Source organism: Citrus sinensis, chromosome 5 (genome assembly GCF_022201045.2).
Source record: "Citrus sinensis cultivar Valencia sweet orange chromosome 5, DVS_A1.0, whole genome shotgun sequence".
Lineage (NCBI taxonomy): Eukaryota > Viridiplantae > Streptophyta > Magnoliopsida > Sapindales > Rutaceae > Citrus > Citrus sinensis.
The window spans coordinates 24479000-24494119 of record NC_068560.1 but is presented as its reverse complement, the minus strand read 5'-3'; the positions used below and the strand labels follow the sequence as shown (position 1 = coordinate 24494119).

General features: G+C 35.1%; 2 protein-coding genes across 5 annotated transcripts; one reads left to right on the top strand and one right to left on the bottom strand.

The window, feature by feature from the left end:
- The first annotated feature begins 9145 nt into the window (after positions 1 to 9145).
- Positions 9146 to 10174, top strand: LOC107176253 (uncharacterized). Its single transcript, XM_015528410.3, has one exon. The coding sequence runs from the start codon at positions 9146 to 9148 to the stop codon at positions 10172 to 10174; it is 1029 nt and encodes a 342-aa protein (XP_015383896.2).
- A 1174-nt stretch (positions 10175 to 11348) lies between these two features.
- LOC102607035 (uncharacterized) lies at positions 11349 to 14969 on the bottom strand. 4 transcript variants are annotated; one of them, XM_052442584.1, is made up of 8 exons: positions 14619 to 14969; positions 14350 to 14466; positions 14198 to 14263; positions 13948 to 14030; positions 13243 to 13289; positions 11979 to 12097; positions 11810 to 11904; positions 11349 to 11704 (listed from the first exon to the last, which is right to left on the bottom strand). In XM_052442584.1, exons 1-8 carry the CDS (start codon positions 14806 to 14808, stop codon positions 11624 to 11626), a joined length of 798 nt encoding a protein of 265 aa, XP_052298544.1. In that variant the 5' UTR covers positions 14809 to 14969; the 3' UTR covers positions 11349 to 11623. The 4 variants fall into 4 exon arrangements, 3 of the variants coding, with proteins under 3 accessions (XP_052298544.1, XP_052298545.1, XP_024952783.2); XM_052442585.1 differs by having other exon boundaries at positions 14350 to 14456; positions 14615 to 14968; XR_008055282.1 differs by having other exon boundaries at positions 11642 to 11704; positions 11810 to 11888.
- Positions 14970 to 15120: the final 151 nt, after the last annotated feature.

The following is a 15120-nucleotide window of genomic DNA, read 5'->3' as shown; positions in this document are numbered from 1 at the left end:
TTTTTTCTTATGGCAATTATTCAAGGCTATATCAAACTATATAATTGTTGATTTCATTTAAGAAAAAGTTAATGAATTTTGCATATTTTGTAGTATTATTTAATTGTGTAAAAAAATTATTTTAATATAGTTTGTATCACTTTAATGAAAAATCATATTTTACCCTCAATGAATTACTAGTTAATGGCTTTATACTAACGGTGAGTTAACGGAAGGATATTTTAGACTATTATTTGAAAAATAGGGATGAAATGAGTTATAACATTAAACCTTAGGGATGCAAATGACTTTTTTCCTATTTCATCATCTAATTTTATAAGGATGCATTGATTCCATCAGTTGCTTAAAATATCCGATAATTATTCTAAATTTAAGATTGACAACTTAATAAAACTATTTAGTTGTTTGATTGAAACTAAATAGGAAAATGGGTTTGTCAAAGTTAAAAGACTTGAAAATTCGATGAATCATCTTATAAAAAATATTCAAATAACCTTTAAAAATCAGATGAACATTAATATCGTTGTATACCAAGTAGCTTAAGAATTTCATGGAAATGTATTTAAGATTTAAACTCAAAAGAAAGAAAGAATGAATGAATAAATAAATATTACATCTATATATGAATATTGAATAGAACATAAAAATTTCATTTACTCATAATTCTTAAAGTGACGAACACTCATGAATTCATCGTTAGCTGCCTATACCACTTGTTTGATTAAACAAACAAGTAATGGCAGGTTTCACCATTGCTTAAATTTTCATCTTTTTTCTTTAGCACATGCTATGCATATTTATATACAATGAATTGTTTAGTTAAATAGGTTGTTTGTGAGTGTACATATTTGCATTTTTCTAGTAAAGCACATATTCAAATAATTTAATTTTGGGCATCAATTTAGTGAGATCTGTCCGTCTAACCACCAACCCACAACATTTGAAATTATTTGAAGAGCGACTAATTCATCACGATGACATGCATATCAAAACAAGTCAAATGAGAGAAACTGATCTTGATAAATATAATCTTGATATTTTAGTAAAAAAAAAAATATGTCTTATTTTTTTAAAACCCTATTATGCAAATAGGAGACAATTTAAACTTGTGTATATTTAGATGTTATATAATAAAACAACACTTTCGTAGTAAAATTTTCCAAAAGCGTGTACTGTCGTCCTCTTAATCTTCATAACATCCATATTAAATTACTGAGAAATACGAAAGCGGAAGCGTACCTGAATCCATGGTGATTCGTAGTGGTTCTTGAGTGTGGAAGATGAACTTCCAATCTTCTCTTTTTCTTGAGTTTAGAATTCTCTTTGAGAGGATTAGAGAATTACAAAAGATTATTCGAGAGATTGGGGACCATAACCCCTTTTTATATAAATATCGTGACTATTAGTTTTTTTTTAGAAAACCCAACAGTCACGTATTTATGATAATAATCACTTCAGCCCCTCATTAAAGTGATGATTAAATTCTGGTATCTATGCATTCAATCCACAATAATTATACCCTTAACCATTTAATGAACTTCAATTAGATCACTTAATTCTTGGCTTATTAAATAATAGCACACACATTTTATTTATTTCATGTGTGGCCCCAAATATATTAGATTAATATAAAATTAATCTAACAATATCTCCCACTGGGCCACAAATGAAAAACTGAAATGTGTCCAACTTAATGAGCTCATGAAATTGCTATTATGTCCGTAGGGTATATATGAACAATCTAGTTCAATAACTACATCGGTATAGGATCATAGCGGCCTTTGTTACATTAATCGTAACGCAACCATCCATGGTCACATATATCAATATAGTTACATAACATAGATCAATTGTGGATGCATAGCATGGAAATTACATGCAATGTGATCTAAACATGTCTATTCCCAACTGGTCCTAATTCACTTTATTGAGATCTAAACTTAAGTTAGTCCAACAGAGTGTAAAGAATCAAAATACTGTATTTCTGCAGAAAATAATCTGAATAATATAATAAAAAATCTAAAAGTCGCACTTAGTAATAATACAAACTCCCATTAAATCTGAATATCTTCAAGTAAAATCACACCCATACGAGCAGTGTGCTCATGAAAGACTTTAGGTGGTAATCCTTTAGTGAGCGGATCCGCTATCATGGAGTTTGTCCCAATGTGCTCTATAGATATTTGTCCACTCTGTACTCTTTCCTTCACAACAAGGAACTTGATGTCAATGTGTTTTGACTTTGTAGAGCTACTGTTGTTGTTGGAATATAAAACTGATGACTTATTGTCACAAAATATCTTGAGCGGTTTTTCTACACCCTCTAGAATGCGCAGCCCAGTGACAAAATTACGCAACTATATGCCTTGATTAGACGCCTCATAACATGCTATAAACTCTGCTGCCATAGTCGATGAAGCTACAAGTGTCTGCTTGGCAGATCTCCAAGAAATTGCTCCACCAGCTAACATGTAAATATAGCCTGATGTGGATCTTCGGCTATCTTGGCATCCAGCAAAATCAGAGTCGGAATACCCAATGATCTCTAACTGATCCGACCTCCTATATGTGTGCATGTACTCTTTTGTTCTCTGTAAGTACCTCATAACCCGTTTGGCTGCTTTCCAATGATCCATCCCGGGATTGCTCAAATATTTGCCCAACATGCCAACCATGAACGCAATATCTGGACGCGTACATACTTGAGCATACATAAGACTCCCTATAGCTGAAGAATAAGGAATCTTCTCCATTTCCTGGATTTCAAGATTGGTCTTAGGGCATTGACTAAGGCTGAATTTATCTCCTTTGGCGATAGGGGTGTCACCTGGTTTACTGTTTTGCATGCCAAACTTCTTTAAAACTTTATCGATATAGTTCCTTTGTGACAATCCCAGAATACCCCGAGAACGATCCCGATGTATCTCGATTCCTAAAACAAAGGAGGCATCACCAAGATCTTTCATTTCAAAATGTTTTGATAGAAAACTCTTGGTGTCGTGTAGTATGCCTATATCATTTGTGGCAAGCAATATGTCATCAACATACAAAACCAGGAATATATGTTTACTCCCACTGAACTTGTGATACACACATTCATCAATAACATTTGCCTCAAAACCATATGAGATAATTATTTGATGAAACTTAAAGTACCATTGATGAGAAGCTTGTTTGAGCTCATAGATGGATTTGGTTAGCTTACAAACCATTTTCTTTGGGTCTCCCAACACAAAGTTTTCTGGTTGTACCATATAAATTGTTTCCTCAATGTCACCATTAAGGAAAGCAGTCTTAACATCCATCTGATGTAACTCAAGATCAAAATGTGCAACAAGTGACATAATTGTCCTAAAAGAGTCTTTCGTAGAAACCGGAGAGAAAGTCTCTTTATAGTCAATTCCTTCCTTTTGAGTAAAGCCTTTAGCTACCAGACGTGCTTTATATCTTTCCACATTACCTTTTGAATCCCTTTTGGTTTTAAATATCCATTTACAACCAATGGGCTTCGCACCGGAAGGTAATGAGATGAGTTCCCAAACTTTATTGTCTTGCATTGACTTGTACTCTTCATTCATGACTTCGATCCATTTATGAGAATTGGAGCTTTGCATGGCTTGATGAAAGTTAATTGGGTCATATTCCATCACTCCAGTTTCATCCTCATGTTCCTGAAGAAATACTATATAATCATCCGGAATAGCATTTCTCCTTTCTCTTGTGGATCGTCTTAATTGCACAGGCTCTTGAGGTTGTTGAGTTTGTTCCTCAGGAACAATCATTTCATGCTGATGCTGGGGTTGATCAATATTGTCAGATGGTTGAGGATCTGAATTTACTTCATGATCAATGACAGGTATTAAAACTTGTACATTGTCAAAATCAACAGTGGATCCCTCTTCATCTTCAAAGACAATGTTTGTTCCTCAGGAACAATCATTTCATGTTGATGCTGAGGTTGATCAACATTGTCAGATGGTTGAGGATATGAATTTACTTCATGATCAATGACAGGTATTAAAACTTGTACATTGTCACAAGCAACAGTGGATCCCTCTTCATCTTCAAAGACAATGTTTCTTACTGGATTTCTCCCCCCAAACTCAACATCCTCAAAGAATGTAGCAGTTCCCGTCTCAAAAATTGACCTTGTACTGGGATCATAAAACTTAAAACCCCTGGATCGTTCTGCATAGCCAACAAAGTAGCTGCTTACAGTTTTGGAATCCAATGTCCTTTCATGAGGTCTATAAGGCCTCGCCTCAGCTAGACAGCTCCAAATATGTAAATGGTTTAGACTAGGCTTGCGACCCGTCCAAAGCTCATAAGGTGTTTTAGCAGCCGCTTTAGTTGGCACTCGATTTAGGATATAAGCTACTGTTTTTAGTGCTTCACCCCAGAGTGATTCTGGTAAAGTAGAATGACTGATCATACTTCTTACCATATCCTTAAGAGTGCGGTTTCGTCTCTCAGATACACCATTCATGTTAGGCGATCCTGGCATAGTATATTGAGGGACAATTCCACGTTCCGCTAAGTATTTAGCAAACGGTCCTAGACGTTGTTCTCCTGAACCATCATATCTACCGTAGTATTCACCACCACGGTCAGACCTGACATTTTTAATCCTTTTGTTGAGTTGTAACTCAACTTCGGCTTTAAACGTTTTGAACACATCCAAAGACTGTGATTTTTCATGAATCATGAATATATAGCCATATCTCGAATAGTCGTCTATGAAGGTAATGAAATATTGTTGACCATTCCAAGTAGCTGTAGGGAATGGTCCACAGATATCTGTATGAATTAATTCTAAGACGGCTGATGTTCTGTAGGCTCCTAATTTCTTACTTTTTGTTTGTTTTCCCTTGATACACTCAATACAAACATCAAGGTCTGTAAAATCAATAGATCTTAAAATCTCATCAGACACTAATCGCTCAAGTCGAGCTTTAGAGATGTGACCTAAGCGTTTGTGCCATAATGAGGCTGAATTTTCTTTTTCTAATTTACGCTTTATACCTCTGGAACTAAAATGCAGGTTTTCATTATAACGTGAAACAGTGTCTAGCAAATATAGATTGTTATAAGCATTAAGTAAACCGGTTCCAATAACATTAGAATTGAGAGATAAACTAAATTGTCTGTTTACAAATGAACAGGAATAACCAGATTTGTCCAAAACAGAAACTGAAATCAAATTCCGTCTAAAAGACGGAACAACAAAAGTATCTAACAAATCCAAATAACAACCAGTTTTCATAAGTAATCTAAAATGCCCAATTGCTTAAACTTCTACCGTCTTGCCATCTCCTACATAAATGCATCTTTCAGCATCACTTGGCGGCCGGTAGCTCAGGCAACCCTGCAATGAAACACAAATGTGAGTAGTAGCACCCGAATCTATCCACCATGTGTTTCTTGGGACTGAAGCTAAATTAGTTTCAGAACAAACCAAAGTAAGAAATGTACCTTTCTTTACGCGCCATGCGTGATATTTTTTACACTCCTTCTTCATATGTCCAGGCTTGCCGCAGAAGAAACAACCATGCTCGGCCTTTGGTTTCTTTGGCTCTGGACCCTTACAAGCAGCAGCTTCACCTTTTTTCGTTCTTTTGCCCTTATCTTTAGAAGTGCTTACCATATGTGCATATTCGGATTTTTCTTGCTTCAGTCTCTCTTCTTCTTGTACACAAAAGGAAATCAGTTCATTGAGATTCCATTTTTCTTTCTGACAATTGTAACTGACTTTGAACTGATTAAAATGTGTTGGGAGAGAGATAAGGACCAAATGCACAACCAAATCATCAGATAGGTCGAGCCCTAATGCCTTAAGCTTAGAAGCAAGATGAGACATCTCCATGATGTACTCCCGAACGTTTCCCTTGCCTTTATACTTCATTGAAATCAAGCTTGCTAAATGCGTACTTGTTTCAGCCTTATCGTTTTTTGTAAAACGTTTCTGAATTTCGGTAAGAAACTCACTAGCACTTGTAACCTCATCAGTTATAGCACTCCTAAATACTTCTGGAATACCGCGCTTCATGATCATAAGACTCATCCTGTTAGATCGATCTCACTTCTCATAGTATAACACATCCTCAGATGTACTATCATCAGTGAGTTCGTCCGGCTTAGGGTGTCTGAATGATAAGTCTAGATCCATGCAGCCTAAGAGAATCATCATATTCTCTTTCCAGTCCTTAAAATTAGTTTCATTTAGAACCGGGACACTATTCATGTTTGCAGATATAGAAGTAGCAGACAGAAAAGCTGAATAGAGAAAAAAAATAATGCTCACATTAAATAACTCAAGTAATAATCTTTAAAAATTAAAAAAAAAACAAATTATAACATTTTAAGATACCTAGCACAACATTAGTAACAAGTCTTTGGACTATAATACTAATTGTAAATGGTACTCTTGTTGCAATGATCAAATTTTGACAATAAATTATGTCAAGTAATGAACCAATCTTTGGATTAGTAAATTACTCACATTAAGTTATCTTAATAATCGTCACAAATTTACCATCACAAGTGTGTGTGTAATTAGGCCAAATATTAACCTTCCTTTGGGTCGATTAACATCCGTAGGAATTACACAAACACAAACATCTAACACTTCAAATAAACTACTCTACACAAGAGATATCACTTTGGTAACTTCTTGTTTTAATTAGCATATCATCAATGTTAGACCAATAATAAACTTATGTTATAAATCATTTTAATTTAAAGATTATAAAACAATAACCGAAGTAATTGATAAAACCGAAACCGAAACGTGGTCTAACCACAACAATTACAAAATTCCAAGCAAAATGATATTAATAACTCAATAATCTAATCATGGATGTGGCTCTGATACCACTTGTCGTCCTCTTAATCTTCATAACATCCATATTAAATTACTGAGAAATACGAAAGCGGAAGCGTACTTGAATCCATGGTGATTCGTAGTGGTTCTTGAGTGTAGGAGATAGACTTCCAATCTTCTCTTTTTCTTGAGTTTAGAATTCTCTTTGAGAGGATTAGAGAATTACAAAAGATTATTCGAGAGATTGGGGACCATAACCCCTTTTTATATAAATATCGTGACTATTAGTTTTTTTTTAGAAAACCCAACAGTCACGTATTTATGATAATAATCACTTCAACCCCTCATTAAAGTGATGATTAAATTCTGGTATCTATGCATTTAATCCACAATAATTATACCCTTAACCATTTAATGAACTTCAATTAGATCACTTAATTCTTGGCTTATTAAATAATAGCACACACATTTTATTTATTTCATGTGTGGCCCCAAATATATTAGATTAATATAAAATTAATCTAACATGTACAATATTATGAAACCTACAACAATCACAACAACACAATTTATCAAAAGTCAAATAATTTTTTAATTTAACAACTTATTTCATCCACACATCATAAATAACTTATTTATCAGTCCTTGCAATTCTAAATTGACTACCTAATATAACTTTTACGAATACATTTTCTTCAAATAAATCCATAATTAATAGGACTATTACAAGCAAAACTTCCAACCCAGAAAAAAAGAAAAAGAAAAAGTTTTTAATCGTTTGGTTCTCAACAAGAGTTTTGAGCCTTGAAAATCAGAAAGAGTCTTTAAAGTCATTAAGAACTTCAATGAAAAAGAGAAAACTAATTGGAAATAAGAAAGAAATTCTTTAGCTTTGAGCATGCGTTGCATTCATATACTGTCTCTTAGGCAAGTTTGACTGTTCAGAGTTCAGAATTTGCTGAAGGCACACGGCATGAGCAGTATTCTAAGCCCGAAAATGATCCATACTTGTGTAGGTCCTACTTTATTTGAATTAAAAATAACCGACGAATCATTCATATGCTTTGAGCCAAATTGGCATGTCGTAAGTAAAATCGTGCAGAGTCTAGCCAAAGGATTGTTACTTGTTAGACAAGTTGGAAATAAAATTAATTCATTAAAAAAGTCCAAAAGTATCTGGAGGGCAATGCTGCAGTTAATTTCAATGTTTACTTGTGACTTCGGACTTCAGAAAATAATAAATAAAGGACCAAAAGACTAAAAGAGGAAATTCAATTTTAATTTAATTTGAATGAAGACTTCGTTGCACTTGTTACCTATATAAACAAATAAAAGAAAGCTAATGTGGGTGCTAGTTAATTACAAATATATATTTTTTTTTCAATGACGATACAATAAATCAAGAATTTGAATCTCGTTCATATTAAAGATTATTATTGAACAGAAGTATGAATGAAGATTAATGTGAATGATGAGATAATACGTTTATAATTCGAACCCCACTCGTATCAAGACTATTGAGGTTGATTGTTATCTAAATGATTATTTGGATAGTCCTTTGAGAGTCACATCCAATGCTAATCCAACTAGAAATGAAAACTACTCAAAAAGTTCATAAATCTAAAACCTAATTGATGGCCCAAGTGAAGCAAAAAAGAAAAAGAAAAATAAAAAGAACCCTACAAAATAAAGTGGTTGAGTCTCTTCTTTTTCCAAGGCCCCATCTCCCATTTCTCCAATCCCTTTTGATGAGATGGCAAAGTGATTATTGAAAAAAAGGGGGTTAGATCCTTTTTAAAGTAATATAAAATGGAAGATGAGAGAGTCGTGGCTCTAAACTTGTGACTCACACACACAAGCAGTCTCATCCCAAGTGCAACACAGCTAGCTAAGCTTAGCGCATATTATTTTTTTTCATTGAAAAAAGCCATGTCAGAGGCGCAAATCAAGGGGAGAAAACATGAATATTGAACTTTAAGGCTTTGTGCCAAAAGAGCAGACTGCAACTGCTGCTGATGATTGTGATGATGAATCAACCCCTTGTGTCCTCATCATTCAAGATTCAAAGCACCCACCTCATTGCCTCTTCCCCTACAGATTATATTAGAAAATCATCTCTTTAAAAGAAAATTGAAAAAACTACCCATCAAAACAATCAATACAAAAACCAACCTCAAATGCCTCCAAAATCCACATTCATTTTCCATCTCATCAACACACACAAACCCTGTAAGCAAACCCGCATGCAAATTCTCCTACTAAATGCTTTTGAATGCACCCACACGCCCACACACACAAAAGATTGAAGACTGAGATTTGAACACTATGATTCCGGCATGCTTTAGCCATCCCAGCACAGTTTCATCAAGCGGCAGCTCTCATCATCATCATCAGGTGCCTCAAAATCTCATTACATGCATTTACCAAACTCAAATATGCAAGTCACCAACTTACCTCACACTCACTTGGTCTAAAAATCTCTTCTCTCATTCGTTAACCATCTATGCAGCTGACATTTTCTCCCTCACCATCTCCCTCCACCCTTCAACCTTCTCATCATTCTTTCGGAGCCGGCCTGGCTCCGGCTCCAAATCCATCTACTTAACCCAACAACATTACCAAAGAATCAAGCTCCATTGGGACTTCACTAGGGCTCAATTCACCCAAAACTCAGCTGAGCCTGACTCTGGCTTTTACATTGCCATTTCTTGCAATGCAAGGCTAGAGTTCTTCCTAGGCGATCTTCAAGAAGAGTTTGTAAAACGGTCCGGATTGATCATGAGTCGCCAAGTAGCAGAGCATGCTCTGTTGTCAAGGAGAGAGCATGTGTTTGGAAGCAAGAGTTACATGTCTAGGGCACATTTCTTGGGATCCAAGCATGAAATTGTCATTGAGTGTAGTGATGGCGGTGTGCTCAAAGTTAAAGTTGATGGTGAAACAAGCCTCGTTATCAAACGGCTCGCATGGAAGTTCAGAGGCCATGAAAGAATCTATGTTGATGGCATTGAAGTAGAATTCTTCTGGGACGTTTTCAACTGGATCAACAACAATGGCTCTGCTGCTGCTGCTGGTACTGGTAATGGGCATGGAGTGTTTATTTTTCAAGTTGGTGAAGGTGGGGTTTGGCCTGAGATGGTTGGTCCTGAAAAGAGGCTGATGAAGAAGAACTTGTCCTCCTTGGGGTCAGCATCGGCGCCGTCCACTTCACTGTCACCGTCGCCGTCGTGCTCTAGTGTGTTGCAGTGGGCGGAGGAGAGCAGTGATGGTGGGAGAAGCTCATGTTCTTCATCTACTAGGTCTTGTGGGAGCAATGGGGGGTTCTCTTTGTTGTTGTATGCATGGAGGAAGGATTGAAATCAATTACTAGAAGTTCATTTTGGATGAAAAATGTGCTTTCTTTTTGTGATTCCTGATCAAATTTTTTTTTGGGTGATATATAATATATTGTCTGATCTCCAAGACGATTCTTTAAATTTTGTGATTATGATGTATTTTTATTAAATTTCCAGAGATTGATGCTTGTAAATGTGCATTTGGGCAATGGATAAAATTATTGAAGGAAGGTAAAAGTGCAGTCTCTCCCAAATTCAAATTAAGGAGTTGTTGAAGAAATTAAGTGTTATGGGGCACTTAAAACTGAAGCGTTAGACCCTTTGAAATTTGAGATTTAAAATGAATATTAAAATTATGAGCTAAATAATTTTATAATCAAAAGTCATGAAACAAGAACAAATCTAGACGGCTAGATTTTGTAAGGACAGTTCAAAATTCAATCCAGTCTATTTAAAACAACCCATTTGTCCCTTTACTTGTCAAACAATTCAGCATCTTACACGAACAATAGGTACAAAGTCTAGAAGTTCATCAAAAAGGGAAAAATTTTTCCACACAAAAAACCCCTGAGAAGGAAATGTTAAGAAGCCAAGAAAAGTTCAAACGCCTATTGATTGGGCCCACAATGCCACACAATTTAAAAGCAATAAACTACACAATCAATTGCGCGCATGCTCAACAAATACTGCCACTACCTACCAGCACATCGGATTCTCATTTCTCAAATAAACAATCAAATGATATAAACAAGTATTGAAAAAACACTAGACCAAAATATTACTTTGCTTTTCTAGCAAAAGTTGTAGACTTTCTGCGCCATAACACGAGGAGCTCTCATTGCCACTTTACAAAGCAAAAACATTCTTATTTCTATTTAATGGCAATGTGCCCCGTAATCCCATATCATCATTACACTGAGAGGCATCTGCGCTTTAATAAGAACATAGTATGGGTTTAGCAGTTTTAAGTATTATTTGATCTGGGGTTCCACTATTTTAATGTAAAAAGTAAGCCATCACTATGTATTTCAAAATTGATCACCTAAAGCAATCTTTAGAGAAATCTTTTAAGTTTGATGCGGGAAGTCATTAAACCTAAAAGCAGCTATGAAATGCTTAGTTGACCATAAAGTTAGCTGGTTCATGACTCTGTCCGAAAAGGATGATCATACTTCTAAGCAATGAACACAGCAAGCTCATGACAGATATCTCTTTTACAAGAATCTAATTCCCCAGGGAGCATTTTATTCCAGTAAATGAGCATCCTGTTGGCTTACAGTTGGAATGTATTAGGTTAGTTTTCTGCATACAGAATGATGGTTTGGTGGCCCTCTGACCTGTAGATTAAAAGCAACGAGTAAGAAGATTTACATATTTTACCATATCAGTTTTATCCTGGCAGTCCCAATTAACAATGGGAACGATATTAGCCATGCATGAATTTGGGCGGCATCATATTTTAGGAGACTTGCTAGTTTCGATCACCAGGGGTAAATATCTGGCCAACTGCTTCAAGTGCAGAAACATTCCAACTCTCAGCATGCCGTGTAATCTGTTAAATTCATAGAGACAAGCACCTGTAAGTAGCAGCACTTGTGATATGCAATACTTTAGTTTAAACATACAAAAGAGTGGAGAAACATTGATTCTTCCTTACTTTTAACTCATCATTTAGTTCATACACAGTGCTTCCATCAATGGAGATGAGTGGCTTCCATGGAAGTTTTAGGTAGGTTCTGCAAATCAGAGAAACTAGCAATTGGTTAACAAATTGAAGAGGCAGTATCAGAAACATCCCATACTCGTTAATAAATATATGTTTTTACTTCGTAGGAGATAAGGCAGTAGAAAAATGTGGCCCCCTAAGGCAGTAGAATTATGTAGCCCCCTCATCCTTCCTTCTCTCCTTCCAACCATTAAAGACACAAGAAAGACAAACTGCAGCCTGGATGTGAGCTTTTTCAGCAAGAAGGCATGCATCTGAAAATGGCTTCTTAGCCTTCTTATCTAATTAGTGACTTAGATTTACATATTCCTGCATCACCTAGCCAAATTAAGAGTTTTAATTTAATCAATGGTGATTCTTCCAATTTTAAATATAGGCCCGATTCACCTCAAAACAGTGAAGCACCTAAATACTAATTGATATTGACTGCAACGTTCTCACACAACCAAAACCATATCAAGTAGCTCCATCTCCATAATATCTGATTAGGCACATTATATTAAATAAAAATTGATCTCCTATAGAACAGTCAACTTAAAATAACCATATGTATTAACAGATAATCCTTGTGGCATTTGAACTTTAGGTTTACCTAAATTGAAGAATTGAGTGTTGAGTGATATATTTCTCTTGACAACTCAATCGGTGCACATTACTGGCTGTTATATAGCATGTTATAAATAATAACTTAAGGATACAAACAGCAAGTAAATGAGAAGGTACTGCAAAGCAAATATAGAGAAAGGGAAGGGGCTCCTTTTATTTTACTGCTCAAGCTTTTATAAAAGTTATTTGGCATGAATCAGTTTACAAAGCCAATGCCTATATTTATAATCCAAAAACACTGTCCATTTGTAAGTTTGATTTCCATCATTTACAGATGGCATACATAAGGCTTTACAAGAAAATTCATTGGCATTTTGAATGGTGGACAGATGCTAAATACACCACTGGGTTTTACTGGCTAAGATGTTTAAGGAGACTGTTCTGAAGCATGATCACCACCACTTTATGATTGATAAAGTTATATTTCTTTCGCACTTTTTTTTTTTAAAAAAAAATTCCAGTGGGTTTATCCCTATGCAAAAAGCACATAAAATACAAAAGTGAGTGCTGTGAGTATTCAGTGGCTATCCACCATTCAAAGTTACACAAGTTTCTTATGAAGCCTCATGTCCTGCCACGAGTCAAATGCATGCTGATCAACCTTTCAAATGGCCGCTGGATTTTGCACCATAAGAAGCAAAAGAAAGACTGAAAAAAGTTTTAATCATCACTTCAAGCAGTGGACAAATATAAAATTTCAGATGTGTACGATTTTGCCAAGTGCAAGGAAAAAAAGACAGTATACTCAGTAGAAGTACCTTAGTTTCCATGTAGCCAGCAAAAAATTTCTATCTGAGTTGAAACCCTGTTTATGAAGTCATAAATACTTTGTACTCAAAATAGGGAGTAATGTGATCAATGATTAAATACCACACCATGTACATGAAAATACAGGTTTCAAACAACTATAGTTCCAACATGATCCAAAAGAAACCTATATAATAATCATTTACAAAGGAATATTGCCTATGATATCTAGCAGGATGCTCAACATGCCATAAAACTAAGTCTAGTCATTTTCAACAGCATGAGCAAAAAGTCAGCTGGAAAGCCCAGGCCAGCATCACCTGCATACATACAAGTTAAAAGTTCTGAACTACAGCTAAGTTTTTCTGGCCCACTTCCCCTTCTTCCCAAAGAAACCTTGTAATGATACTCTATATTGTTGAAAAATTACCGAAAATTTGATTAAATTTTCCACTCAAAAGTTGCTCAGAAACAATGACAAAACCAAATCTGTCTCATCAATTCTAGCATTTTCTACTGGTTTCCACTGCCATGTTTTCAGTAGGACATTAGCAAAGGTGCTGAGTGCTGACCTCATAACTTGACCAATCATGGTTAATCCAAAACAATTGCATTTTAGCATATCATTTTGGACAATCATTCAACAGAATTTATGTGCATATCCAACTAATATTTATTAACTGAAAGACAATATCAATTTGTAGAAAGTACCTTACCTTCTTGATATTTTGTAATCCAATTGATGGATATTCAAAGAAAGGAACAAGCAGTCTCAAGTTGCGAGAATACAACTCTGTACCTGGATAACCAAAGACCGTAAAAATTAGTTGAATTTAGGCACATTATGTTGGATAACACAATCTTTGAACTAAATGACAAAGATACGACATAAGACGTAAACATAACTGAACAAATTAAATCTAATTCTACAGTTCTTATGTCAAGGACATACTAAAATCTTCTCACCTCGAAATCTAATAGTAGGATCTTCAAAGATACAATCTTCAGCATAAATTTCAGATGTGAAAATCCCTTTCCATTGGAAATAAAGAAAATTATATTAGCTAAAAATATTAGCAAAATAACTATGATAATCAAACATTGCAAATAGTAGCTACCTGTGACAAAATAAGCATTCTCATAATCAGACCTCAGGATGGTTACTATATCATCAATACCCGAAACCAAAATCTCATCTTTTTGTTTATAACTCACTCTATCCAACCTGCAAACACCTAACAGAAACAAAAAATATTAAATATGCAAACTAGACTGATGAATTTTATCAATTATGCAATATTTTCCCTTATCTTTCTAGTGGGTATTCCAGCATTTTCTTGGCAACCAAACGGAACGGAGATGATAGCTTCATAAGTAAATTACCTGCCTTTATCGAAGGATGAGAATAGCCTTAGAAGCTCAGTGACCCCACTGACTGCAAATTTCAGAAACTGGGGAGTTGCAGTTTTGTTGTTGGTCTTCTTGTTGCCGTCGTTCACTGTGCCTTGGATACTCCCCAAGATCGAACGGCGATTAACGCTTTGATGGGTTTGCCCGAACCAACGGATTCCCGCCATTTCTGATCTTATCCTCCGCCGCTTATCCTTGAATTTTGTGTGGGATATATTTTTTAATTTTTTTAAAAAATTGTTTTCCGAAATTAATTTCTTTATTTGAAACAATAATTTTAATACGGAAATGTATCCGGCCAATAATAAGCACAATGTTAATTTGCTCTCATTTTTTTCCTCTAATAAAAAAACTATATAAAACAATAATTTTTACGTAATTGGAAAATTTACATGCAGGTACTCGTTGTTTTACAAACTTGACAAGTAAGTCCCTTGAATAAGTTTGACCAACTATTAAAGGACTAGTTGATCACTCTA

Bases quoted from the DNA above. Each gene is read 5' to 3' on its own strand.
- LOC102607035 (XM_052442584.1), bottom strand. From the start codon at position 14,808: ATGGCGGGAATCCGTTGGTTCGGGCAAACCCATCAAAGCGTTAATCGC. The intron at 13,290-13,947 runs GTAAGGTACTTT...CTTCATAAACAG, and splicing joins GATTACAAAATATCAAGAAG to GGTTTCAACTCAGATAGAAA. The intron at 11,905-11,978 runs GTAAAAACATAT...ACCAATTGCTAG, and splicing joins ACTGCCTTATCTCCTACGAA to TTTCTCTGATTTGCAGAACC.
- LOC107176253 (XM_015528410.3), top strand. From the start codon at position 9,146: ATGATTCCGGCATGCTTTAGCCATCCCAGCACAGTTTCATCAAGCGGC.